We start from the raw sequence: 24,890 nt of genomic DNA, 5'->3' as shown, positions 1-24,890 counted from the left end.
AAGCATGTGCTCTTAATACAGAACATGTGAAAGGTTATTCCCAGATTGATTTACATGATTGTGCAGAGTGTTTGGTTCCATTTTAAAGTGCACTTTACATTTACAACTAAAAATCTTAAAGGCCAGCGTATCACGTTCATTTTAATTTTCGCTATCATATATAAACATGTCAGGAATTATGGTACAAGGTGCAAAGTTTATTAAAATTTGAATGTACTATTATCTTATCTTTTGCACATACTTTAAACACTTCAAGCTGATGATGGTTCTGCAAGAGCAGCTGCGAGAAGATGCAATTTACATATGATCCGATTAGGTGACTAATGGCAAAAATAATCGTTGACTCGTTGACTATTATTTGCCTGTACACACCCTGTCACCTTACCATGATGTGTGATTGACTACTCAAATATATTTGTGTCCAGTTGCATTGGATTACTTCTGAGTAAGTCTCAAGACACGGAAATATTGTGTGACCTGTCAGTACTGGGCCAACATCGCCCACACAGTGAACCCTGACCTCTTCATCTCATCTGGTCTCCTTTTCAGCATGTCCTGGCCCTCTCACACTGCTTTTAAAGGCTTGCTCCATTAAAGCAAGGTCTCTTTAATCAGAGACATGTAAATATGGTCTCAGATGGATTGCACTAGGTTGGTGGCAGAGGGGTGGGAGAGTGTCGGATCCCAGCTCTTAATCCTGACTAATTAAGGATTAATTATAATTGATGGGAGCTTTCCACCCCTCTGCAATTGTTCACGTCGCTAACCCAGACTGTTTGTACGTTTTACACCGCGTCATAAATGCAGGGATTGGCAGTGATATAGTGGTTATAGGAGCCACTTTAAACCTACTTATACAAAGAGTTTACAATCATTGTGCCGCTCTGCTTGGTTACATTTAACCAAACAAAGCAAAGCAAATTTATTGATATTAGTGCATTTCCTCTGAAAGTGGGTTTAAATTTGCACCAATGTGTTAATTTTGTGGTGATGTTTTTAAACCTGCATTCATTTTTTTTCACACCTTGGTGCAGTTTTTTGTGTGTGCAGGTGTGGACCACAGCAACTGGGCCTTTTATTTAAACACAGCTGGGTTAAAAAAAAAAATCATAAAAATGAAATCTGGTTTTGTTGATTTGTTGTGTCTGTGATTTTGAAATACAGCTCTGTAAGCTCTTCTGCAAAGATATGTCCGTTATTTTTTAACAGATGTGCTTGCTCTTAAATAACCTCTCGCAAAAGCATGAGTGCAATGGTATTTTGACCAACCATAAAGTGGCTTTATTCCTCTGAGGTATATCAACCGGTGTAGGCCAAACATGTCGCCTCAGCTCTGTGACACCATCTGACTGTGTCATAATGCTTGTTCACGTGTTATAAATGAGGACCACGCGTCTGATCTATCGCTTAATTGCGGCATCATTTGCATAACAGTGCAAATTAACGACCTCTCAAATGAGCGTTCATTTTTCACAAAGTCTTTAGGAGCTCCTTAAGAGTCTGCACTAATGAGCACAGGAGGCAGCTGGCCTGATGAGAGTCGACTGGGGGGAAGAGCCGAGCCGTGCCGTTGCCGCTTTGCTTTTACGCGTTCTTCATCCTCCTCTTCCTCTCGTGACATTTCACAATCCTTTGCTTTTCACTCTTTCCCCGTGCACAACGGCAGTGGACTTTATATTACACTGGAGGCCAACTTTTGTGATTCTTATTCCTTTATTGTTGATGAATCACGTTTTGAAGCAAGAGAGGCAAAATGAAGCTCACTACTTGGCTCCAACCGGAAGGTGCGCTGTTGAGTTTAGTCGCAACTAGTGTGCAGTCTCACAGAAGAACAACGTAATGTACGCTGTAGGAAATTTTTCGAGATCCATGCAGACCACTGCAATGCAACATAGAGTGAATATAAACGTCTCCACAGGCCTGTTCAAACACCTTGTTGTTGTGATATAAAAACATGAGCCCAAGATAAATAATTTTAAAACTTTTCCACCATTAATGTGAGGTATAACCTGTACAACTCCAAAAAAATATATAATTTTGAGAGGGGAAGTAAAAATAAACTGAAATAATATGGTTGCACAAGTGTGCACACCCTCTTGTAAGTGGGATATGCCTGGTTTCAGAATTACCACTTACATTCAAACTCATGTTAAATGGGAGTCAGCACACATCTGCCACTAGTGAATGTGCCTCTGCGTAACCCCAAATAAATTTCAACTGTTCTAGTAGGTGTTTCTTTTTTTCTTAACAAAACCCTGCTATTTCATACTGTTCAAACGTCCTTCCGCCATGTCTAAAGGCCTCTTTATGCTCGCGCGGCCGACAACGCTCCCGCATTGCATCATGTGACTAACGAATTGGCCCGCGCGGCCCCTCTGCGGCGCTTGACGCGCACACGGCAAAAATTGTTGCTGCATGGAGAATTCCGCGGAGATCGTCTCTCGTGATTGGTCCGTTTTAGTCACATGCTGTGATAATGTAATCAGCGTTCCTCCCGGTTCCACATAGCACCTATGCCGCCGCCTTCTCGATCGAGTTTGCAGCATAATTAAACGTATCATCTGGTCATCTAAGTCCATTTGTTCTAGCAGACTCTGTTCCACGGTCGCCATTGTTGTTGCTTGGTTCCTTGTTACAGAAAGGAAAGTAAAAACGGCTACCGGAAATGGCCCAAAAAATGCAGAGGAAACTCCACACTGTGGCGTCTTTGCCAATGCCAGTCGTAGCGACACCGCCCGACTTGGAGGAGAACTGCAGCACACTTTCAAAACAGCGCTCGTGGGTTGCGCTCGAGTATAAAGGCAAACTGTGTGCGGGATAGCCGCAGCGACGTCAGCGCGGTCGCTGTCCGCGCTAGTATAAAGAAGCCTTAAGGCCCCAGTTCCAGCTGAAGAAAAGCAGCCCCTGCTCATGATGCTGCCACCACCATGCTTCCCTGCAGGTGCGTTGTTCTTTTGGTGTTGAGCAGTGTTGTGTCTGTGCCAAACATAGCTTTTGCATTTATGGCCAACAAGTTCAAATTAGCTTTCTTTGCAATCATTACACATTTTCCCACATTTTTGGGAGACTTGGACCTGGGGCCTTAGACAAGGTGAAAAGAATTATCAACAATCTGAAATAGCACTCAGTGTTACCACAAAATCTTCTGGCTTCTGCTAAAAAGCAAAACAATGTAAGGAAAGTCCTACTAGAATATATTATATCTGTTTGGAGTTAATCAGAGGCACTTTAAATGGTGGGAGTGTGCTTTGATCCCATTTTGAATGTGATTGGTTAATTCTGAACACAGCCTCATCCCAGTTATGAGGGTGTGCACACTTGTGCAACCATGTAATTTCATTTGCTTATTGTTATGTGCAATCTCGAAAAGATAAAAAATATATCAATTGAGTTGTAAGGATTATAGGTCACATGAATGGTGGAAAATGTTTTGAAATGACTTCTGTTGGTCTCATTTTTTACATCGCAAAAACCTGCTGTCTAAACAGGAATGTGTAGACTTTTATATCCACTGTCTAAAAGGAATTTAGAAAGCTTTTAAATATTAAAAATGATCAATTAATTGGTTGTTCATTTTCCCGATCATGGAAATGTTGTCAAATGCATATTCCTCGAGGACAAAATGTATTTTATACATTTTTAATTTTGATGCTTCGTAAAGCAGCCAATAAACTTAATGGCATCTCAAGTCTTAAAGTTATTAAACTATTCTGATGTAAATAAAATGAAGTACTTCAGCCTTCACGCCGCCTACACTTAAAATAATTGCATGTCCTCTGTCATCACATCCTCTTTCATTTAAGAGCCGAAACAAACGTTGTTAGGTTTTTATGAGGAAAATAATTGCAATTAAATTTAAAGTAGTTGTAATTACAATTTTGTGTGTTTTCTTTTATGGAGTCTAGCCTCCATTTTAGTGACTGGTAATTAAAGAGAAATTAATTCTCTGGACTCGAATGATTTATCGCCTAAATTAGGTGCAATAATGTAAATATTTGGATTTTATTTAAATTCTGTTGTATGTTTTTGATACTAAAACGTATTTTGCTCTTCCATTTTTCTCATAACCCAAAATATGCATATTAATGATTAAGACATAGCAAAGCCGCTATTACCTGACAACACTAATTGATCTATCCCTCATTAGTGTTTAATGCGCTCGTGTGTGTGTGTGTGTGTGTGTGTGTTTGTGCTCGGGTGAGACGGTGTTTGCGTATGACCGTTCAAGGGGGGGCTCGCCGTCGTCATCGCTCTGGAGTCCAATTCTCTCCCTTTTAGTTAATTAAGTGCTGATTAATGATGTGCTGTGGCTGAAGTGTAGCCCAAGGTGTGAGTTGTCCAATTCCACAACTGAATCAGACCACATCGTGTTTACTATATACAGTACTGTATATATAGATGTGTGTGTTTGTTTGTTTGTAGGGGAGTGGAGGGCTGCGTGCAACAGGACTCCAGTGAGCTCCCCAAACAGATGCTGATTAGTGTGAGCTGCTTAAAGTAGCAATGAACATATGGATTGTGCTCATTAAGTTGACTGTACTCCACACACACACACAAAAAAATCACCTTATTTAATAAAAAAAAAAAAAAAAAACTAAAAATGTGGGGGAGTATGTAACAGTGCTTTAATGTTGACATTACATTTTGATTTACTTAAACCCCATTAAGGAAACATCTAATTTGTAATGCAGGCGCTTCAGTGTTGATGTCAGACAGTGTCCGCGTCAACAGAACCCCTCCTTTCCTTTAACCTTCCTACCTACAAGCATGACATTAACCTGACCTTTTTAAAAAAAAATAATAATAATAATTATGAACATCATCCATAAATAGCACTAACATATCAAGGTATATAGCACTCTTTTCTTGTAAGGTCAATGTGCACATTCTTTTACTATACATCATTTTTTATTATTGTGGAAAGATTTCTGTGTCCCAGTTCTCTTTATCTGTGTAATGAAAGGATAACTGATGCATTCACACTCCCATCTTTTCTCCCTTTCTGGCATGCCTCGACTCTGGATTCTTTATATTTCTGTAACCGCTCGGTGTCTCTTCCCCGCTTTGCACAAACACGCACACAAACACGCATCTTCTCCTGTGACTCCTTTTTGCAATTCTCCTTGGTTCTCCTTCGACCCTCCCCTCTCTCCTCACCTTTTTTTTTCCCTCTTCCTCCCCTTCCCCTATCCTTCTCTCCCGCTCCCTTGCTCTCTCCCAGTGAAAGGCTGAGAATACCCAAGGGAGCTGATGCAATTAAAATGCTAATCCTGTCTGTCTACAGAGAGAGGGAGAGGGGGGGCTGACAGCATGAGGGATTGCGGCTCACATGGAGAACTCGACTGAAATGGAGAACAGAGGGGGGGAGGGAGAGGGGGTGGGGGTGCGCTGAAAGGGAGAGGGGGGAGGGGATGTGTGTTATGGGGAGACAGAGTGAAAAAGGAGATGCTAGCGAGGGGAAAGAGAGACAAGGATAAAGCTTGTGCTGTGAGCTGAGCAATGATATACTGACTGCGTTTAAGTCTTATCTGCGCCCCTGTGTGGACGGCATTACAGTTAATGTACATCACGACACAGTATTGGTTAGGCTCTTCACCCTAACTTACAGCCACGCTCCACGCAGCCCGCTGTTGTGTCTGCACAGCTCAACGGCTTCCACACTGGCAGCAGCGCAGAAATGAGAATGATTATGTATGCAGCGAAAGCCCAGCTGGATATCCTGAATATTTCATAGTATATGTTGCTCGCTCCATCTCTCGGTGCCACAGCGAGGGTGGGAACATGTGCAAAGTACTGTAGGCCCTCTCTCGTCTTATCGGAATAAGACGAATTTAAGTAGCGTCGCTTCTCAGTAACTCAACCGTCGTGCGTGTGCTTTCAAGAAGAGCTTTTTTCCCTTTTGTTGTCATTTTTCACAGCATTTGTGGCGGCTTGGAGAAAGTCTACCAGCAACAAGTAATGCAAATTAAGCAACAACCAAACAAGTAGTAAGCCAGAAAGTCTGAATGTTTCTTTTAAATAAAATAAACTTAACTTATTTCCACAGATATATGTATGCACAATCCTAACTCATCTCTGCATCTGCTATAATACCACTAGACCACTAGACTGTGCTTGAGTGCAATTGTGGGTAATCACGGCTTAATTGGAGTAATTAGGGGAATGTAGGGGCATTAGGCTACAGCTGGGGGCCATAATGAGGTGGGGAGGGGCAAAAAGGGGAGGGGGCGAAGTGGTGAGAAGCTTTTGGAGTTCTACAGTTGCCCTCTGTACTGTACATCAGCTCTATTTCTCCATGAATGGACAGTAAAAAAGCACCCCTGACCCCCGCGATGGACATTCCACGTGGCCTGCGGCAGTACGGCCTAATTCTTGTCTGTGGACACAACTCGCGCGTCTACGAAACATCAAACCAGAGGTGTCCATTTCAGCAGTACAATAGGTCCAAAAACAGTACTTTTTGTGTGTTGAATTAGCTTCACTTTATCTGGCTAAGTAGTGGAGAGCCTGCTGGTGAATGAGTGAGAGGGAAGAAAAAATGGAGGGAAAACGATGGGCGAATCAGGGTCATTAGTTCAGGCGGCAGGGTCTGCTGCATTCCTGAGCCCTAAGATGGGGGAGCAGCAGAGCAGGAATGCGCCTTGGAAAGAGAAGAGACCTAAGCAGAGAGAAAGAAACAGGCAAGAAGGAACAAGAAAAGAAAAAAAAGGGAGGGTGGGAGTTGGACGCTTTGCTACAAATGCTGGAACACTCATTTATCAAATGAACGTTGGAGGAAAAAAACTGAACTCATCTGCTCGGTCTTTGGCATCTGGAATGTTTTGAGCAAAACTTTTTTTCTTTTCCACATTTGTTAGCACAACAACCCACACTCTGCTCTGTAGCTGCTAACCTGTTTTTCTGTCTCACTCTCCGTGGTAAAACAACCACACTATGACTCACAGCACTGTCGTACAAAAATCGTACAAAAGTCGCACGAAGCAGAGACGCTTCGAACGACCGATTTTGTGCGCTCCGTAACCTTTGGCGGTGAGCTTTGACTAACTTGCATAATCCGCGAGGAGGACCAAGTAACGGCATCCAGTTTCCGCGAGATCAATCGCGTCATTCATATTACTGGTGTCTGTTTAAAACAAACTTTTTATTTATTATTATTTTTTTTAATATGACAAATTTAAATCACTAAAAACAACACTGAGCATTTGCTTGATAAAGGTGAGGTCATTCAGAATATTGGTGGGAGTTAAATAAAATTGTCACGCTAGCCTTAATTTAATAAACTGGTCAATTTTGCCTCGACATATTATTAGCCCTCAAATATGTCCATGTGAACCAAGAGATGTTTCCATGTTTATGTTATAGTCTTCGTATGCTCAGAGAACAGAGACAATCTCTCCAAGAAGTGGCCTTCGTCTCTGTACCTTTCCTGCAGTGTGAAAGATGTAAAATGTCGGAGGTGGCGAACTAAAAGATAGTTGTCTGCGCCAGAAACTTTCCACTAACATAGTGTTATCTGGAGGTTTGTGTATGTGTGAAAGAGAGAGATGCGAGGGGGGCTGCGGGCTGACAGAGGTCCTGGTATAATACAGTGGTGGAGAGCAGCGACTGATAACTATACTTATGGCCACTGGGGCTCATAGTGACAGCACATGCACTCCCATTACTGGTCCCATGCCTCATGCCCTTATCTCTGGCAGCCTGCCACCGAGGGACCACACTGCCCTCTGCTGTGCATCCTGAGCACAAGTTGGGGTTCATTGGCAATTCAGTCGGCAACCACTCGGGGTGGGTGGAGCAAAACCTGACTGGGTTTGACAGAGCTGCACCTCTTGGAATTTAAGAAGAGAGAAGGGTTCATCCTCCATTGCACCCGCCGGGAGAGCCTATCTCTAAGTGTGTGTTCTATTTACCAAAAAAACATGAATAGGTCTAACACAAAAAGGCAATTTGATTAATTGTATTTACAGGGTCTCTGATGTATGCCGATACCGACATTTGACATTTTGAGGTTACAGGCGTTGTAAGAATATGTCGTCACACGGCACAAGGTTTTTCATTCACATATTTACTGTACTTATGAGTCGACCGCTGCGTTAGCATTTGGGGTAGAACCGACTCGTAAACTAGTCAACGAGCAGGGTTCGCGTGACCCGTTTTCCACCTCGCCAGTGGCTACTTGAAACAGGATGTGGCGAAGCGAGTGTTGCCCACGTTAGCCACGCTGGGGAAACACAATCTCCTGCGTCAAAAGTAGCGCTGTCACTGTCGAATCTTTTTAGAATCGATTGCCCTATCGATAGTTTGTCGACTAACCAAGTAATGCGTCAAACCACCCTAAAAAAAACCCAAATATATATAGATATTTTTACTAATAATCAGGTAATTGTATGTATACATGTATACTACCCCCGCATAATCACCCCGCACTCCCCAACCCCAAAAGATACACGAGGCCTTGGTTGAAGCCTCGGGCCACTAGAACAAACAATACATCCATCATCAAAATATAGAGTAACCTCTGAAGTTGACGTTTAGGCCGCAACAAACATCAAACTCCTTTGTAAACCAAGGTCCGCCTGTACTAAAATTTTACACCTGGCCCGTACTAACTACATTTTCCCGTCTCTCTTCTTCCATCCAGTGCTGAGTATACGAGGCGTGCAGGAGGAAGACCCCCCAGATCCGCAAATCATGCGCCTGGACAACATGCTGCTGGCAGAGGGCGTATCCGGACCAGAGAAAGGCGGAGGGTCGGCCGCGGCGGCCGCGGCTGCAGCGGCGGCGGGCGGCTCGCCTACCGACAGCAGCATCGAACACTCCGACTACAGAGCCAAGCTGGCTCAGATACGCCAGATATACCACTCCGAGCTGGAGAAGTATGAACAGGTGTGGTCCTCAGCCTCCTTTAAAATCATTTACAAACCTGTCAGTCACATTTAAGCCATGTTTCCATCAAGTAGTGCAGTTCTGTTTGCAAGAGTGTGATTTGGAACAATAAATCCTGATTGGCTTGTGTTTCCACAGTAGGGTAAACGTAGGCGACGGGATGGCCATAACTGTATCCGCTATGCCTAATCGTGTGGCAAAACAGTGTATGCCACCAATAAATTGAGCATATGCTTGTTCAAACAATATCATCCATTCAGGACAAGATTACTTTGAGAAAAAGACATATTTTGTTTTCCTCCTACTCTTTGTCTCACACATGAACTGATGATTCTCAGCCGACTAATGTGGTTGGTACCCAAACGTACACCAGTTATTTTAGACAGGGGAAGCACAAGAATTTGTGTACCATTCCAAACTGTGTTACATTATCGTTAGCGTTATAGCATTATAGCATAAACAAGAAAAACAACCAATTCAACAAACAAAAAGAGTCGAGTTGCCTCAATTCTTCCTTTGCAGATTACTATAACCTGGTTGACTGTGAATCCACACAAAACAAAAAGCTATTTTTAGCAAGCACATTACTATTAGATTTGAATATTGTGACAAATGACTTTGGCAATTATTCTGTTAGTCTGACATGTTAAATTCTTAAGTAAGGAATTAGGATTTAACACACAGAGTGATATGTTTTATTTCAATGGTTCAAATTCATTAAATCGAAGTTAACTTTTGAACATACACATCCTTTTTTCTTTTGTTACTTAAAGGGCCTGTGTTTTACCAAACCAACTTTTCCTTGCATTTGGGATGTAATATTGGCTCTGTGGTGCCTCAGTAAACGTGAAATATGAATTAAAATCATCCACGCATTGCTGAGTCCCAGAAATCTGGTTATTCGAGTTTCTCGAGCTTATCTACGTCACTAGAGAAGATCTCCGCCTACCTCCGAGCCAGCGCTGTCAACATAAATACGTGTGCTCACACGGAGGCAACCAATCAGAGGAAAGGGGGAGGTCTTAGCCAAATATGGACAAGGCTGATACAAAACTGGTCAGATGGGCCTTTCTGGACACATGTAGGACAAAACCAAGGTGTTATTTGAAATGAAATTGAAAGTTTTATATGTTATATGTTTTATATGTCCGTGTTAGAGAGTCACTCTATAGAGGTATAAATAAAATGACTTTCTTTTCTCCATAGTTGTTGTCATGTCCATAAAGGGCAGCACAGTGTCGTAATGTTTGGCAAGTCTGCTTCAAAGGCGAGATGTCCCGGCTTCGAATCTGAGTTCAGGCTGCTTCCGCTCACATTCCAAGAATGTGCATCTTATGTTGATTGAAGACTCTAGATTGTCCTTTGCTGCGAATGTGAGTGTGAATGGTGTTTGGATGGATGGGTACCCCAAAATCTCCCAACGCACTATTCTGTTAAAGTTCCTCATGACAAGCAGATTATCCAGTCAGAAAGAGTTAGAGCCGAGACATTCTCTTCATATCCACCGACTCTTTCGTAGCACCTGACAGCTTCTCTACTTTGTCTTCCTTTATCTCAGCAGTAGCTTTCAAGACTGGTCTTCTCTCTCTCCGCAGGCATGCAGCGAGTTCACCAACCATGTAATGAACCTGCTGAGAGAGCAGTCTCGAACACGGCCCATCTCGCCCAAGGAGATCGAGCGCATGGTGGCCATCATCCACCGCAAGTTCAGCTCCATCCAGATGCAGCTCAAGCAGAGCACCTGCGAGGCCGTCATGATCCTGCGCTCGCGCTTCCTTGACGCCAGGTCTGTGTGCGCTCGCGTCTTCGACGCGTGCACTGTGTCTATTTGTGTGTGTGACTCTGATTGCTGGTAATAGTCCGGAAGGCTGAACTCGCATTCCGAGCATGCTGCTGATTGTTTCCTCTCTCCACGTCAGACGCAAGAGGCGCAACTTCAACAAGCAAGCGACAGAGGTGCTCAACGAGTATTTCTACTCCCACCTGTCTAACCCTTACCCTAGTGAGGAGGCAAAGGAGGAGCTGGCCAAAAAGTGTGGGATCACGGTGTCTCAGGTAAATACAACCACCAAGGATGGATTCACTCTGCATGGATCAGGTGACACATTTCTTTCACTCGGAACTGGCACAATTAAGATATGCTTCATGGCAGTGTAATTAGAAGAAAAAAAACACACGGAATCCGAATCAGGCCTCTTCCAAATGTGGTTGAAAATCGAATAAGGCGATCTGCCATTTACTACGGGGGACACGGTCCAGATGCACCCGCAATAGGTGAAAATCTGCAATCGAGAAACGGTATAGTGAGAGCTGTGGCTGACAGCAGCTTCTGCGTTAAGTGTGCTCACGGGTGTTTTACTGTCCACCTGGCATTCAATAAACTGCCGAATAGGTGTCCTTTGCCACATGCGTGTGCATTACAGTAAGTAAGTGTAATGTAAAAACCCATAAATAAAGATGATTAATGATGAAAGGCAATATAGCTGGGCAACATTTTATATACCGATGCGAGCGCAGTGGAAAGGGCTACATCAGATCTGCCCGTCATTGCCAGCTTGATGTCATCGAAGTGGTGACGTATACGCACCCGCGCCTGTTGAAACAACACAAATAAACACAGCTAAGAGCAACAAAGGATACACAATTGTGGTGTGAATATGCTACAGTAGAGGTGAGGACATTAAATATGCAAATTAAGTGCTGACAGCAGAAAGTGACGTAATGTGGAGGTGACCCACATTAGGAAGAGGCTAGCTAAACACTGTGTAACTTAAAATTTTTCTGTTATTCCTGTATTATTGTTTACTTCTGTGTTGTCACGGCTTGGTGTTGACACTTGTGGAGTTGTTTATGTGCAATTTAGGTGTTTGCGTATCTGGGTTATTTTGTGTGTACGGTCAGTGTAAAAACAGCCATGTCGGATATGTGTCAATTGAAACGCACATGGAAATACTCAGTCAAATATAGGCATTCAATTGAAATTGGGTACATGGGACCTGCAGTTTAAATCCAGCCTTAGAGCGACTACCGTCCCGCATAGATTGTCGTCTGAACACTCCATTGTCCGCCTGTCTCCAGGTCTCTAATTGGTTCGGCAACAAGAGAATACGTTACAAGAAGAACATCGGCAAGTTCCAGGAGGAAGCCAACCTCTACGCAGTCAAGACAGCGGTGGACGCCGCCAATGTGTCGGCGCAAGCTAGCCAGGCCAACTCACCGGCGACGCCCAACTCAGGTAGCACGTCTTCCCATCACTGACGAGTCATCCAGACGGGCTAGCAGATACTCTACACTTCATTTTTGAAGTTTTTTAGTTTTATACAAGTGCTTCATCAAAAACAAGGCAGAGGTTTAATTCCCCCCAAAATATATTTGATATTAATGTAAACAGCTGAAACATTATTCACACTTTGAACATTAACGGTGTTTAAATATTCAAAAAGTAACAAACTGTACTTCATTGATTCAATGAACATGTATTGCACATAGAAGTTAAATACAAATTTTACCGACCCAAATTGTTTGAAAACAAACTGTTCGCCAATTAAAAACAACTATATTTAACAAATACAATACAATTTAACACTGGATTAAGAACAAGTTTAAGGCAGGGTAACTTTATGCACAGTTTGTATATTTAAATAATTGATTTAAAATAATATATATTTTTGTATTTTTTTTTTTACATTCCACAAGAGGGAGCCCGCGTCCACACAAATTGTTAGCAGTTCTCATTGGACATCTCACATTGACATCTATAAAGGAGAGAGATTATTTTTGTTCAATAATTTGAAACTGTTCCCAGGTGTCTTAACATTGGACAATTCCAACAGGGTCAAGAGTTAAAGTACCTTTTCCTATTTCTTGTCTAGCTGAGGTCAGCCTGTGTCATGCAAGTGGGCCAGCTCCCACCCGGCTCCGTATAACTGCTGGGCCGGTACCAAGTCCGGCTTTTGTTGCCACAGCTACCTGAGCGGATGGAGCCTGAGTTTTGTGACTACTAAATGAGGCGCAAGTGCGCCAGAGCTCGCTCATAGACACATTTTCAGAAAGTCAGATAACCCCAAAAATGTGCTCGGTTTAATTTCCCATTTAATGGATGGCCAGGGAATACGGAGACTCAACTTTTTGTTTCCAAACAATTGAGAAAAATGCAAAAATGGCTCGGATGAGGATTGTAGTCCAATTCTCTATCGCAATAGTTTGAATGTGTGAAGTAACAGTCAAAATCATGTTTGGTCTACGTGTCCCCTTAAAAACCTTTTTTTAATAATGTTTCATACCACTGCTGGCAGTTCTGCTCTTGTGCCTCCTCCTCATCCTCTTGTCTTGCACATGACCAGTGGTGACCTTTTCCCCCCTCCAATAACAAGCGTGGGCTCTTATTCATGTGTTGCCTGTGGCGTCACCGGGGTGATGCGGTTTGTCTCACGCAGGCGACAGCTACCTTGGGCTGCGATTGCTCAACGGTGAGGGCATCAGCATCGCACCCTCTCTACAGCCGCAGGTACGCACTGAGGACGGCTGCGTCCGCTGACCTCACGTCCTGGGACAGCTTCCCTTTAGCCTAGCTCCTGTTGACCCCCGACCTCTCCCCCCCGGTTCCCGCTCTTCCCAAGAAAGTTTGTACGAGGACCACTGAGGAGTTGGTAGAATAATTCCAGTGTCCAATCCTTTAGTTGTGTTAGCGTGTCCCCCTCCTCGCTGCTGAAGCTTCCACCCTTAGGTGCAGAGAAACGATACACACTTCCTGCCTTCATTGATCCCGCCACGCTCCTCCAAACATCCCTCTCTATGTCCATATGCAATTGCAAGGAAAAGTATATGAACCTTTTGGATTTAGCTGGATTTCTGCATGAATTGGTCTTCATCTAAGTCACAAGAACAGACAGACACGGGCAGTTGAAACTAATACCACACAAATAATTCTATGTTTTACAGTGCAGGCAGGGTGGAAACCGTACAGGCTAATGCCTTCCCCAAGAGCTAATCGGAGTCAGGAGTCAACCAACTTAGAATCCAATCAATGTGATGAGAATGGAACTGCCAGGACCTATAAAAAGCCCACAGCAGTTATTAGTATTCTGAAGAAGAATTGTGAGAGCGTATCATAGGAAGGAGCAGTCCAAAATTCCTCTTTAACAATCACTGAAAACTAATGCCACACAAACAATTCGATATTGTGAGCCAAAGCGAACGATATTTTCACATTTCTATCTGACAAATGTGAGCAAAGACTGCTTGAAGCAGCTAGAGTTCGTTGTGACTTTGCTGAAGATCAGATCACATTTGATGACGTATTTGTTTGAAAATTTTCAGAAAATTCCAAAGGTTCCGATCTTTTCTTTTGCGACTTGTATGTTCACCAGTGCAAACAGAACACAACTTGTCTGAGTGAGCTTTGTTCCGTGCGTCTCGCTCTCAAGCCGTTATTCGCTCGTCCTCTTTCCTGCCACGGAAAGAAACACAAACGTGGTGGTCACCTTAGTTGTGATTAAGACCAACCAGAACATTCCGTGGTCAACAAGAGGGGCAGCGATTATATATACGCATGACAAGATTGTGGAGACTCACTCGGCGATGTTGTTGTCTGGTTGTGGCGTTGGAAAGTAATGACTTTGTGTAGTCGCCGTGACTGACTTTTGTGTGCGTGTGTGTGTGTGTGTTGTGCTGACAGGTGGATACCCTGCACCGTGCTACACACCTGACGGGCGGCTATGAGGAGCTGTCAGGTAGCGGCCTCTACACCCCTCATCGCCTGGATGTGAGTAACTTATCAGAACGCGACACAACTGCCTGCAGGCCTCCTTTTCAATTTCGCTGAAAGGACACGTTTTTAAAAAAATGTTTACAGTTTAAAACTGCTCCCAAGTGCCTTCCGTGAGAACCATATCTTTTTTTTAAACACCGAATACAACTCAAAGTGTGCATTTTTAAAGCAAGACTAGCAATTTTAGAATGTTTATTCTTTTTAATAGCGTTGTTGTACTGAAGCTAACCATTAATGTGACTTCTGGTGCCGCATGGTTTTGCTGATGTCAGTCTTTGTAGTCTGCGTGATACCAGGTGAGGTTAAGCTTCATGCGTGCATTGAGGCTTCCATCCGTTAAAACGTGATCGTAGGTTGGTCTTTAGACGTGAGAACGACTGCTCGCATGCATACGTAGAGCCATACATGTTCAATACGTGCATAGTGACACGCTGCACTCTGTGCTATGTGACAGGAAACGCGTTCCAAGTTTTGACAATCACATAAGAATAACTGCGATCCAATCAGACCAAAGCCTTTTTACATATCGAATATCAATGAGAAATCTGGCTGTCTCAATTGCCAGGTGTAAAACACCACAAAACTCTTGCCATTACATTGCTAGAGGACTCAGAGCATCATTTGCACAACTGCAATGTCATTGCTTTGTGACACTCCGTAGTGTGTTTTTATGTCTCAAAATTATTGTCTATTGTCGTACTAGAGCGGCTCCAACTACCGGAGACAAATTCCTTGTGCGTTCTTGACATAATTAGCAAAAGATTTCTGATTCTGATTCTGAGAATCGCTTGAAAAACGGCATCCTGGACATTTTTAACCCATTATCTTGCAAACCCGATAGAAGGACATCAAAGGTTATGATTGTTCTTCTAAAGCCCATTTTGTTGTTGTTACAGGCTAACAGCTGGCAGGACCCAACCAACCCCCCCTCCGTCACCTCCCCTTCCGGAGCTCCTGGCAGCGTCCACTCCGACACCTCCAACTGATCCGAGTGGCCTCCACCTTCCGCCGTCACGCCATTTCCACTTGGGGCAGGGGGGGGGGGGGGGGGGGGAGGAGGGGGGTTCAGGGGGGCCCTCTCCCACCGCCATCTTGGACTCAACGGGATCACGTCATGAACACAACACACTGTGCTGGAACACAGGACAGCAACGCAACCCTGGACTTCACCCCCCTCCCCCTTGCCTCCACCCTGTGTCATGATGTCCATACATAATTGTGAATATGCACGTTATTGTCTCTCACACACACACACACGCTCTTCCCCTCTGGCTTCGTTCAATTGGTCGCCTGTACGTGCGGCCCGGCAGGCTCTCACAAAAGCGCCGCCCGGCTCGTCATCAACATCACCGCGTCGCGCTGTTAGCATCCGTGCTATGAGCGTGGCTAACCAGTTAGCAGGCGAAGAAGAAGAAAGCGTGGATGGAACTAATTGCCCCCTTTGTTTTTGGGTCATTAGATTTAACTCTTTGTTTTTTTTTCCATTCGCTAGTTTCTCTGATTGTAGCCAATTTTGTGTGTGTCTTTCTTTTTTTTTGTAAGAATGCACCAGCCGCCACCAAAAATCCACACACGCTGCCAATAACGCATCGGAGAGGGCGAGGGAGGAGGGGGCTCGTGACGGCAAGGGCGACCATCGCGAATCTAGCGAAACTTGTCTTCTATGCATGTTAGGACTCGTTCTAGATGTGTGTTCTCGTTGCCCCCTCTCACTTTTTAGCTTGGTTTTTAATTAAGAAAAATGGAGGAAAAAAAATCTATAAAAGGGTATAAATATTACAGTCAGACCAAAAAAAAACAAAAAGACATGAGCGTCACGTGTCGCTCAGTTGTGTGCGTCGTCATGGCGACGTGCACGACTACCTTCTGTTGTACCAAAACCAAAAATACCACAGTCAGTAATCATATGATGATGATGATGCCACCCACTATTTTTGTGTGTCTTGCTGTATTTTTTTGGGAGGAGGGAGGTAGAAACATATTTTTATTTTCAATGTTTACAAATACGGACTTCCCTGTGTTCCCCTCCCCACCGGCCAATCAGACGAGGGCTCCTCTGTCTCACTTTCTCTATTGCCCTTGTTACCAAAAAACTAAAAAAGGAACGACTCCGCTCTCTGGAACGACTTTTTAGCTATTTTTTTAACACGAGTTTTAATGTTCAAGTTAGGTCGTTGCCTTATGAAGATAGAAAGTAACTCATTAATGAACTCAAATTAACTCATTCACTTCCGACTTCAAAAGTTCCCCGTATTGCCAACTGTTCGAGAGCATTTTGAACGATGTTTCAAGACCCACAGAATATTGTGTTCTGTGACAAAATATGCAGCGAACCTACCAAACGAAAGTAGATTCTCCTCATGCAACAGAATTTTCGGGTGGGTTTCTTGCCTTTTCCGTTCTTTAGGAATCAGAGGTAGAACGTAAGTTGGTTTCACCAAAAGCCGAGAAAACGAGCTTTGTGTAAGAAACGTCAAGCAAATCAAATCCAAAGCAATGCAACACTGCCATCTACTGGCGTCTGTTCTTCCAATCTTACCGGTCGAAAAACGAACATACTTGACGAGTATATTCGACAGCGGCGGTAAGCCGTTGGATTTCAATTGACGATTCTAATCGTCCATGGCAGTGAATGAGTTAAAAAGAGAGCAAAAAAAAAACAGAATAAATGACTGATGTGATATCCCGATATGTAATTACTTTTGTTACTTCTAAAACACCAAAATGTCATCAAGCCCCTCCCTCCCTCCTGCCTGCCCCTCCCCTCTCTTTTTTCTACCTGTGTAATGGATGTCACTGTACAGTTTGTGTAATATTTCACCGTTTCGTTTATAAACTTTTGACGCTCGGCTCAAATGCTACTTTTTTTTTTGGCCCGTTTTGTCCCCCTGTAACTCTTCTCACACACTCACAGGACTCGCTATATAACTCTTGTCAACTTTATTTTGTATTATTGTTATTATTTAGGCTTTTTGTTACATAACCGGGTGGAAATGTGGGGTTTTACTCCGTGGGACATTTGCTGCTGTGGAAAATGATGTTTCCATATTGAAGAAAGTGATGGGGGGGAAAAAAAGGCCTCCACAGACTCAAATGTCCCCCCTAAAAAGCCCTTTTGATTATTATTCTTATTTTTTTTTGTCTTCTCTTAGTATATTTGTATCGCCTCTCTTTCCCTTGTATTTACCCCTCTCTACCTCTGTCTTTCCATCTCTGTTGTATATATAACCCCCCAAATCTCCCCAAACCACCGCTGTTTTCAGACCCACGCCTCTGTCTGAACTCCTTTTATACCTCAACTTTAGAATTGTTCTAGAAAGAAAGAGTTAAAAACAAAGGAAGAATGACAAATTGTAGTGTTCTTATTAGAAACTTAATAAAAAAAAAAAATTTAGTGTGATTTTTCATTTTATTTTTTTTTCCTTTTCTTCTTCCAGTATTTGATTTCAGATTTTAGGAGTGTTTCATTTTATAAGTTGTCACAAAATGCTCTTGTGATAGTCAAATGTAATAAAAAGGAGAGATTGCACCATCTTCTGAATCATGTCAGTCTTCTAATAACAAGGTCTTCCACGTGATGGATTTTATTATAAGATGTTAAAAATGATTTCAAGATGATGGGAGGTTCTCGAACATTTAGCCAGGGCAATGTGGAATTTATGAACTTTGAACTTGCTGTAGGAAACCAAAAATTTAAACGCTACAAACAATTGTATTCAAATCTTAATTTTTTTAGTACAGTACTTAAAAACCGTAATTTGAGACGATAAGACATGAATTTAAATATATAATATTTTTTATTATTTTAGTAGGAAATATAATTTTGTTTATATGCAGTAATGTAAATTGTTGTTTTTAACTAAATATGTTGTTATATTTAAACTTAACATTTATTTTTAATGTAATTATTAAATATGTATTTATAACACATGTATATCGTTAGATTTTACCAGTTACTAGTTGAATTATATTAACCTTATATATATATATATACACATAGATATTTATTTATAATAGATGCATAATTGTAATTATTCTAGATTTAAGATCTAAGAATACTTTTAATATGTAAACATATTTTTAGCCACACTATAATATGTACATATTGAATATATAGCTCATTCTGTTTTAATACTTAAATTATTTGATTTGCATTCATAATACTTTCAATATATTAAATACAGTTTATCCATAACATACAGTGTGAGTGCAATGTATTACATTTGAAATGTCTGAATTATTTAAAATTGAAAAAAATATACAATTTTAAAATAGACATTGTATAATTATTGAATATAATGCAATTATGTTAAGAATAACCAATTCATTCAACTTTATTTGTGCACAGGTTTACAAGCATTAAATAGTGTTTAAAAGTACCAGTTCTATTTCTGGAAGGGCTCTGGACGTAAAAGAGCACAAAACAAAACTGGAATGGAAAGTGACGGCAGGGGGCGCTGTGGCATGAGGCATCGCTTCCTTGTGAGTTTATGCTGCGTTCGTAAAATAGGAAATAGCCCAGTTAACTTAATCGTTTGATAGAATCTCACGGTTGAAATACAGTTGAATAATCATATATTCCTATGCAAATATGGAAATGTATGGAATTTGATTTTCATAAATTAGGGTTTCAAAATAGGGTTAGTGTTACAAATTAGGGTTTTAAAACAGGGTTAGGGGTTTCAAATTAGGATTTCAAAATTGTGATAGGATTTCAAATTAGGGTTTCAAAATAGGGTGAGTGTTTCAATTAGGGTTTTAAAATCGGGATAGGATTTCAAAGTAGGGTTTCAAAGTAAGATTTAAAAAAAAACCTAAAAACTGTTTCAAAACAAGGTTAGTATTTCTAATTAGGATTCCAAAACGGGGTTAGGGTTTCAAATTAGGGTTGTAAAACATGGTTAGGGTGGTAACGCTAACCCTGTTTTGAAAGCCTAATTTGAAGGGATTCAAACAAGGGTTAGGTTTCCAAATTAGGGTTTCAAAACAGGGTTAGGGTTTCAAATTAGGGTTTAAAAATAGAGTTAGGGTTTCAAAGTAGGGTTTCAAAACAGGGTTAAGGTTTCAAATTAGGGTTCCAAAACAGAGTTATTGTTTCAAATTAGGGTTTCAAAACATAGTTAGGTTTTCAAAGTACATTTTCAAAACAGGTTTAGGGTTTTAAATTGGGGTTTCAAAACAGTTAGGGTTTCAGAGTAGGGTTTCAAAACAGGGTTAGGGTTTCAAAACAGGGTTAGGGTTTCAGAGTAAGGTTTCAAAACAGGGTTCGGGTTCCAAATTAGGGTTTCAAAACAGGGTTAGCATTTCAAAGTACGGATTCAAAACGGAGTTAGGTTTTCAAAACTGGGTTAGGGTTTCAAATTAGGGTTCCAAAACAGAGTTATGGTTTCAAATTAGGATTTTAAACGGGGTTAGAGTTTCAGAGTAGGGTTTCAAATCGGGTAGGGTTTAAAAATAGGGTCAGGGTTCCAAAATAGTGTTTCAAAACCGATTTAACTGAATGCAGACTTTGTGCAAAATGTTTTGACAGGTCCAACACGGTGGTTGCGGCAATTGTGAGTCATAGCAAATGTCGTCTTGTCCTCTGGGTATTTTAGAAAAAAAAATCATCCATATCCTGTGGCCAAATGAAAAAATGTTTTAAATTAGAATCCAAGACAAATGTTTTACATTCATGCAAGTATTGTAACTATGGTGTGCAATTCATTCTAATTGAATAATCACTCAACTGCAGCTTGCTTAATTTTCAAAGTGTAAATTGTACACCTGTTAATCTTAGACAAATCCAAGAGACGGATTTTTGTTTATTTATTTTTTTAATTGTTTTCTATAAAAGAGATGAGTTTATTCAATGATCAGAACAGACTGAGTCAAGAGATCTCGATAGACCACTCACATAATAGCAAACAATAAATTGAGGACATTGTTTGTGAACAACCCCCCCCCCCCCCCCCCTCCCCTCCTCCATAAAAGCTCAACGCATGTAACAAAATAAGATACCTGAATAAAGCAAACTCTTGGGGCTGAGTCAGTCAGCACATTCTCCGTTTAACACATGGCACGACATTTCTTGTGAAAAAGAGGAGAGAGAGAGAGAGAGAGAGAGAGAGAGAAAAGCCAAGAAGGACTTCAGTTGTTTATCCTTTCAAAGCCAAACGTAATATATATTCATATACGGTGGAGTTCGTGGGAATTCATACAAGTTGACTTAAGCACAGAGGAAAAATAATAATAATAATAATAATAATTCTCCTGAAGTACTGTTTATTGTCTTGAATAGAACGCGAACATCTTAAAAAAAAAAAAAAAAAGAATACACACACACAATCGCGCAGCCATTTAAATGTGCACAATCACACGCGAGCAGAATCCAAAGCCAAATGTGTCCACGCTGAGACTAAAATGACAGCGCGCTTGTTTACAAGTCCAGCTAAAAACACATTTAAAACCCCCGAGGTCGGGTCAAATAGAAAACGGTCCTTTTTTTCCTCCACACCCCTCTCTTTTATACACAAAATAATTCATAAACAGACAAAAAAAAAAAAACATTCACACCACCCCTGTTCAAATATTACACCCTCCAAGTGTAACATAAGCCAAAAGGAGAATTGCAAGACAATAATAACAATAATAATCCATCCATCCATTTTCCGAGCCGCTTCTCCTCACTAGGGTCGCGGGCGCGCTGGTGCCCATCCCAGCTATCGTCGGGCAGGAGGCCGGGTACACCCTGAACCGGTTGCCAGCCCATCGCAGAGCACATACAAACAACCATTCGCACTCACATGCACACCTACGGGCAATTATAATAATAATAATAATAATAATACAGGCACTGGAGAAAAACAAACACCAGAAGAGACGACGTTGTCTCAAAGAAGTCATGTCCATTAAAAAGAACTAAAGATGGACTCTTCGGTCTTTTTTTGAACTTCTAAATTGGAGGATGTGTCAAGACTTGAATCCAGTAGTGTGACTGCCGATACGGAGTTCAAGGATAGCGGCGCGAGCGAGCTTTTTGTTCTGTAGTGAAACCATTCTAACAATGACAATACCATTGCTGAACCTCCGCGTCCCGTCGGGGATTTCAAAATACGACTTCAACCGTCCGTTAATTCAATACTTGCTGGAGCTATGATAATGCATATATCTTACTTTATTTATTTTCAAACTAGCTTGCTATTATGTGATGTAGGACAGAGCATAAAAGGTTGTTTGGCATAGATATGTGTGTGTTTGTGTGGAGTGTGTCGGTAAAGAAAAGTAGAAATAAAAGCTCCTAAATAAAGAGTTATTGTAGTATAAGAAAATACTTTACAGTAGATACTAAGAGGATGACTGCCCCTACGTGTTGTAGCTGTATTAAATGTCATTTTCCAACGCGTGTGTGCAGGCCACAGAACCTCATGGTCTTAAAGAGAGATGTGTAAGGCAAAGTGTACCTTCTCTATAGAGAAATAGACATGATTTACAGTGTGGGAAAATCCCCCCCCCCCCCCCACCCCACCCCGGACCATTTCATGTGTTCACATACAAGAAACAAAACATTTAAAAAAAAAAAAAAGGGAGCAAGTCTTGTTCTCCACTTCAGTTCCAGAAACAAGCGCGCTCAAGTCTTGTGTCAGTAAATCATCAGAGCTTCGAGTTCAAATTATTGTTGTCGTTACGACCCCCCCCCCCCCCCCCCACCCACCCCCCGCCCCAAGAGGGAGGAGACAAAAAGGCAAAGAGTGCCAAAATGGCGTCCACTTCCCAAGAGGAGGTGATGATGATGATGATGATGATGTGGCGCTCGCTTTAGTCGTCCCTCAAAAAGTCATCCCCCCGTTGGGTGGGTGGGGTGGGGGGTCTTTTGTCTTTTTTTGTGTGTTTTTTTTGCAGTTAGTTTCCACCCTTCCTCCTTTGTCGGCTCCTCAGAAGATGTTCTCTTCAAAGATCGCCATTAAGTCACTTTGGAAATTCATGTCAATCGTTGCCGCCATCTGAGGAGACACAGAACAAACAACAAGAACAATCATTACTATTATTATTATTATTTTCATTATTTCCAGAGATCAGAGTTCCTCATGTGGACAGAATAATAGTTGAATCATTTCTTGTTACTTAATATTCCTTTGTAACACAGGTCACACCGACAAGAAAAGTAAAATTACCTACATTATGCTTTGTAACAATACAAAAAGGTTGAAATATTAGGATAAAAAGGAGTAAAGTTAAGAGTATAATGTAATATCACAAGAAAGAAAATAGTAACGTTATGAGAATAAAGTTGTAATAATACGACAGAATTTTTTATTTTTTTTTAAAAATGGTGACACTTAAGTCGTAATAGTATGGAGAAATTCAGTCAAGTTACAAGAATCAATTTTAAAAAGAAAGTCCTAATCTTATGAGAAAAATTTAGTGAATCTACAAAAATAAAATCCTAATAATACAAAAAAAGTAGTAAAGCTTCAAGGACATTTTTTTGTGTCAAGTTACGAGAATAGAATCGTAATAACATTTAACAAAAAGTAAAGTTAGAGTATTAAGTTGTAATATCAAGATTAAAAAAAATGCATGAACAATTTCGGAAAGTTACAAGTATAGTTGTAATACTACGAGAAAAAAAAGTTTGTACAGCTACGAGACCAAAGTCCTAATATCACAACAAGAAAGTAGTAATGCTTCAAGAATAAAGCTATAATATTACAAAAACAAATTTGTTAAGATAGGAGAAAAAAAGCGCCAAAAAAGTCCTGTTATGGCTAAAAAGCAATATGATAAAAGTAGTAATACAAAAATAAAGTTGCAATGTTATCTGAATAAAGGTGAGAATAAATGTTAATACTGTACAAATAAGCTTTTTTCTCTCCTAAAATTATGAAACTTATTCTAAAAAGCAGCTGTTGGCCTGACAAATCTCTGACTACGGCCATTTTAGCCAATCACAAGAGGAGCATGAATAAATAAATAATGCTAAATTCATTGAAAATACAAATGCAATTATATATTTTGGGACACGACTCTTACCGCTTCTCGCCGCCTCCTCTCCTGCTCCCGCCGGCGCGCCAGCTCCCTCTGCTGGTCGAGCGGGCTGTGCACGGCGGCGGGCTGCGGCGGCGTGGGGGGCTGCGGCGGCGGCGGCGGCGGCGGCTGCTGCTGCTGCTGCGGTGACGTTTGGATCGCAGCTGGCTGAGGCTCGGGCTGATGTGGGGGCACTTGGATGTGTTGCTGCTGCTGCTGCTGCTCGGGACGTCTGCGCGGTTCCTCGTGCACCCGCCTGCTCGTCTCCAGGACGTCGTCGTCATCCCGACCTCTGGAACATTCACCACCGAGAAAGGTTTATGTGTGTACTATATTGCGTTCACTGTTAAAGTAGCAGTTGTTGTAAAGTTTACAATCACCGCAATATTTCCTTTAGCCTGTCTATGTCGTTTTGCATTATATGTTAGCATTAAGCTAGCTAAAAGTATTAAGTGACTATATTTAAATTTTTAGGTTTACATTTATTGACTCTTCCATTGAAAATGTACTAATTTTAAGGCTCAAATTTAGAGGAAAAACAACCCCTTGAATTCCATGAATACTTTGTTGTTTTGTGTTTGTGGTGTGCTGTGCTGTGCCGTCACACACTATAAGAGCAGAAGTACACGTCCATTTTTTTCCTTGGCCCGTGTGGGGTCCCTCACATTTAAAAATGGGTTAAGAAGTTGAAAATCAGGATGCGTTTACCCTGCGATGCAAACGCTAAATGCGGTTGTCCTTCGGTACTTGCCGTAGTTTGTCCAGCTCTCGCCGCATGCGGTCTTTTTCCGCCTGCTCGGCTTGCGCCTTTAGGGCCTTCTCCCGCTCCTCCTTCTCGCGGGCGGCCCGGCGGAACTGCTCGAAGCTGTCGCTGGAGGACTTGACAGCGGACATCGGCGTCGATGTGGACTTCTGGGCCAGGCTGGCCCACGAGCCCATGTTCTTCAGTTTCACATCCTGACAGAAGAAGGCAAGGTTACTGAGTCGACCTGTTTCATAATCGTTCGACAATTGGCACAAGGGCGGCAGAACGCAAGTGACATCAACAGAAAAGGATAAAAACGTGTTTGGAGTTGTCTCACCGGATACGCCCAAAGTATTTTTTTTTAATTTTTTTAAAAAAATTTTAAATACTTGTACAGACAAGATAGCAAGACTAGTTACTTTTAAAGGGACAGAGTGCAAATCAAACCTCCACCATGAAGTTTGTAGAAGACATTTTCTCACT

The 24,890-nt window shown here is 41.7% G+C and overlaps 2 protein-coding genes across 6 annotated transcripts in view; one reads left to right on the top strand and one right to left on the bottom strand.

Moving 5' to 3' along the window:
- The window catches only part of pbx4 (pre-B-cell leukemia transcription factor 4), a 29,881-nt gene extending 11,691 nt beyond the window's left edge, over positions 1-18,190 (top strand). For 2 of the 4 annotated variants that reach the window (XM_061748848.1, XM_061748849.1), the window contains 7 exons: positions 8,642-8,886; positions 10,482-10,672; positions 10,806-10,941; positions 11,965-12,121; positions 13,323-13,393; positions 14,564-14,650; positions 15,553-18,190. In XM_061748848.1, coding sequence (XP_061604832.1) covers positions 8,642-8,886; positions 10,482-10,672; positions 10,806-10,941; positions 11,965-12,121; positions 13,323-13,393; positions 14,564-14,650; positions 15,553-15,642 — 977 coding nt within the window. In that variant the 3' untranslated portion in view covers positions 15,643-18,190. The remainder of the gene's footprint in view (positions 1-8,641; positions 8,887-10,481; positions 10,673-10,805; positions 10,942-11,964; positions 12,122-13,322; positions 13,394-14,563; positions 14,651-15,552) is intronic. The other 2 variants (XM_061748850.1, XM_061748851.1) reach the window with 1 other exon arrangement.
- A 2,713-nt stretch (positions 18,191-20,903) lies between these two features.
- The window catches only part of brd4 (bromodomain containing 4), a 27,843-nt gene continuing 23,856 nt past the window's right edge, over positions 20,904-24,890 (bottom strand). For both annotated transcript variants that reach the window (XM_061748255.1, XM_061748256.1), the window contains exons 17-19: positions 24,414-24,619; positions 23,669-23,954; positions 20,904-22,638 (exon numbers count right to left, since the gene is read on the bottom strand). In XM_061748255.1, the coding sequence (XP_061604239.1) occupies positions 22,570-22,638; positions 23,669-23,954; positions 24,414-24,619 (561 nt within the window). In that variant the 3' untranslated portion in view covers positions 20,904-22,569. The remainder of the gene's footprint in view (positions 22,639-23,668; positions 23,955-24,413; positions 24,620-24,890) is intronic.

This window comes from Phyllopteryx taeniolatus, chromosome 16 (genome assembly GCF_024500385.1).
Source record: "Phyllopteryx taeniolatus isolate TA_2022b chromosome 16, UOR_Ptae_1.2, whole genome shotgun sequence".
Classification (NCBI taxonomy): domain Eukaryota; kingdom Metazoa; phylum Chordata; class Actinopteri; order Syngnathiformes; family Syngnathidae; genus Phyllopteryx; species Phyllopteryx taeniolatus.
This window is presented reverse-complemented; position numbering and strand designations above follow the sequence as displayed.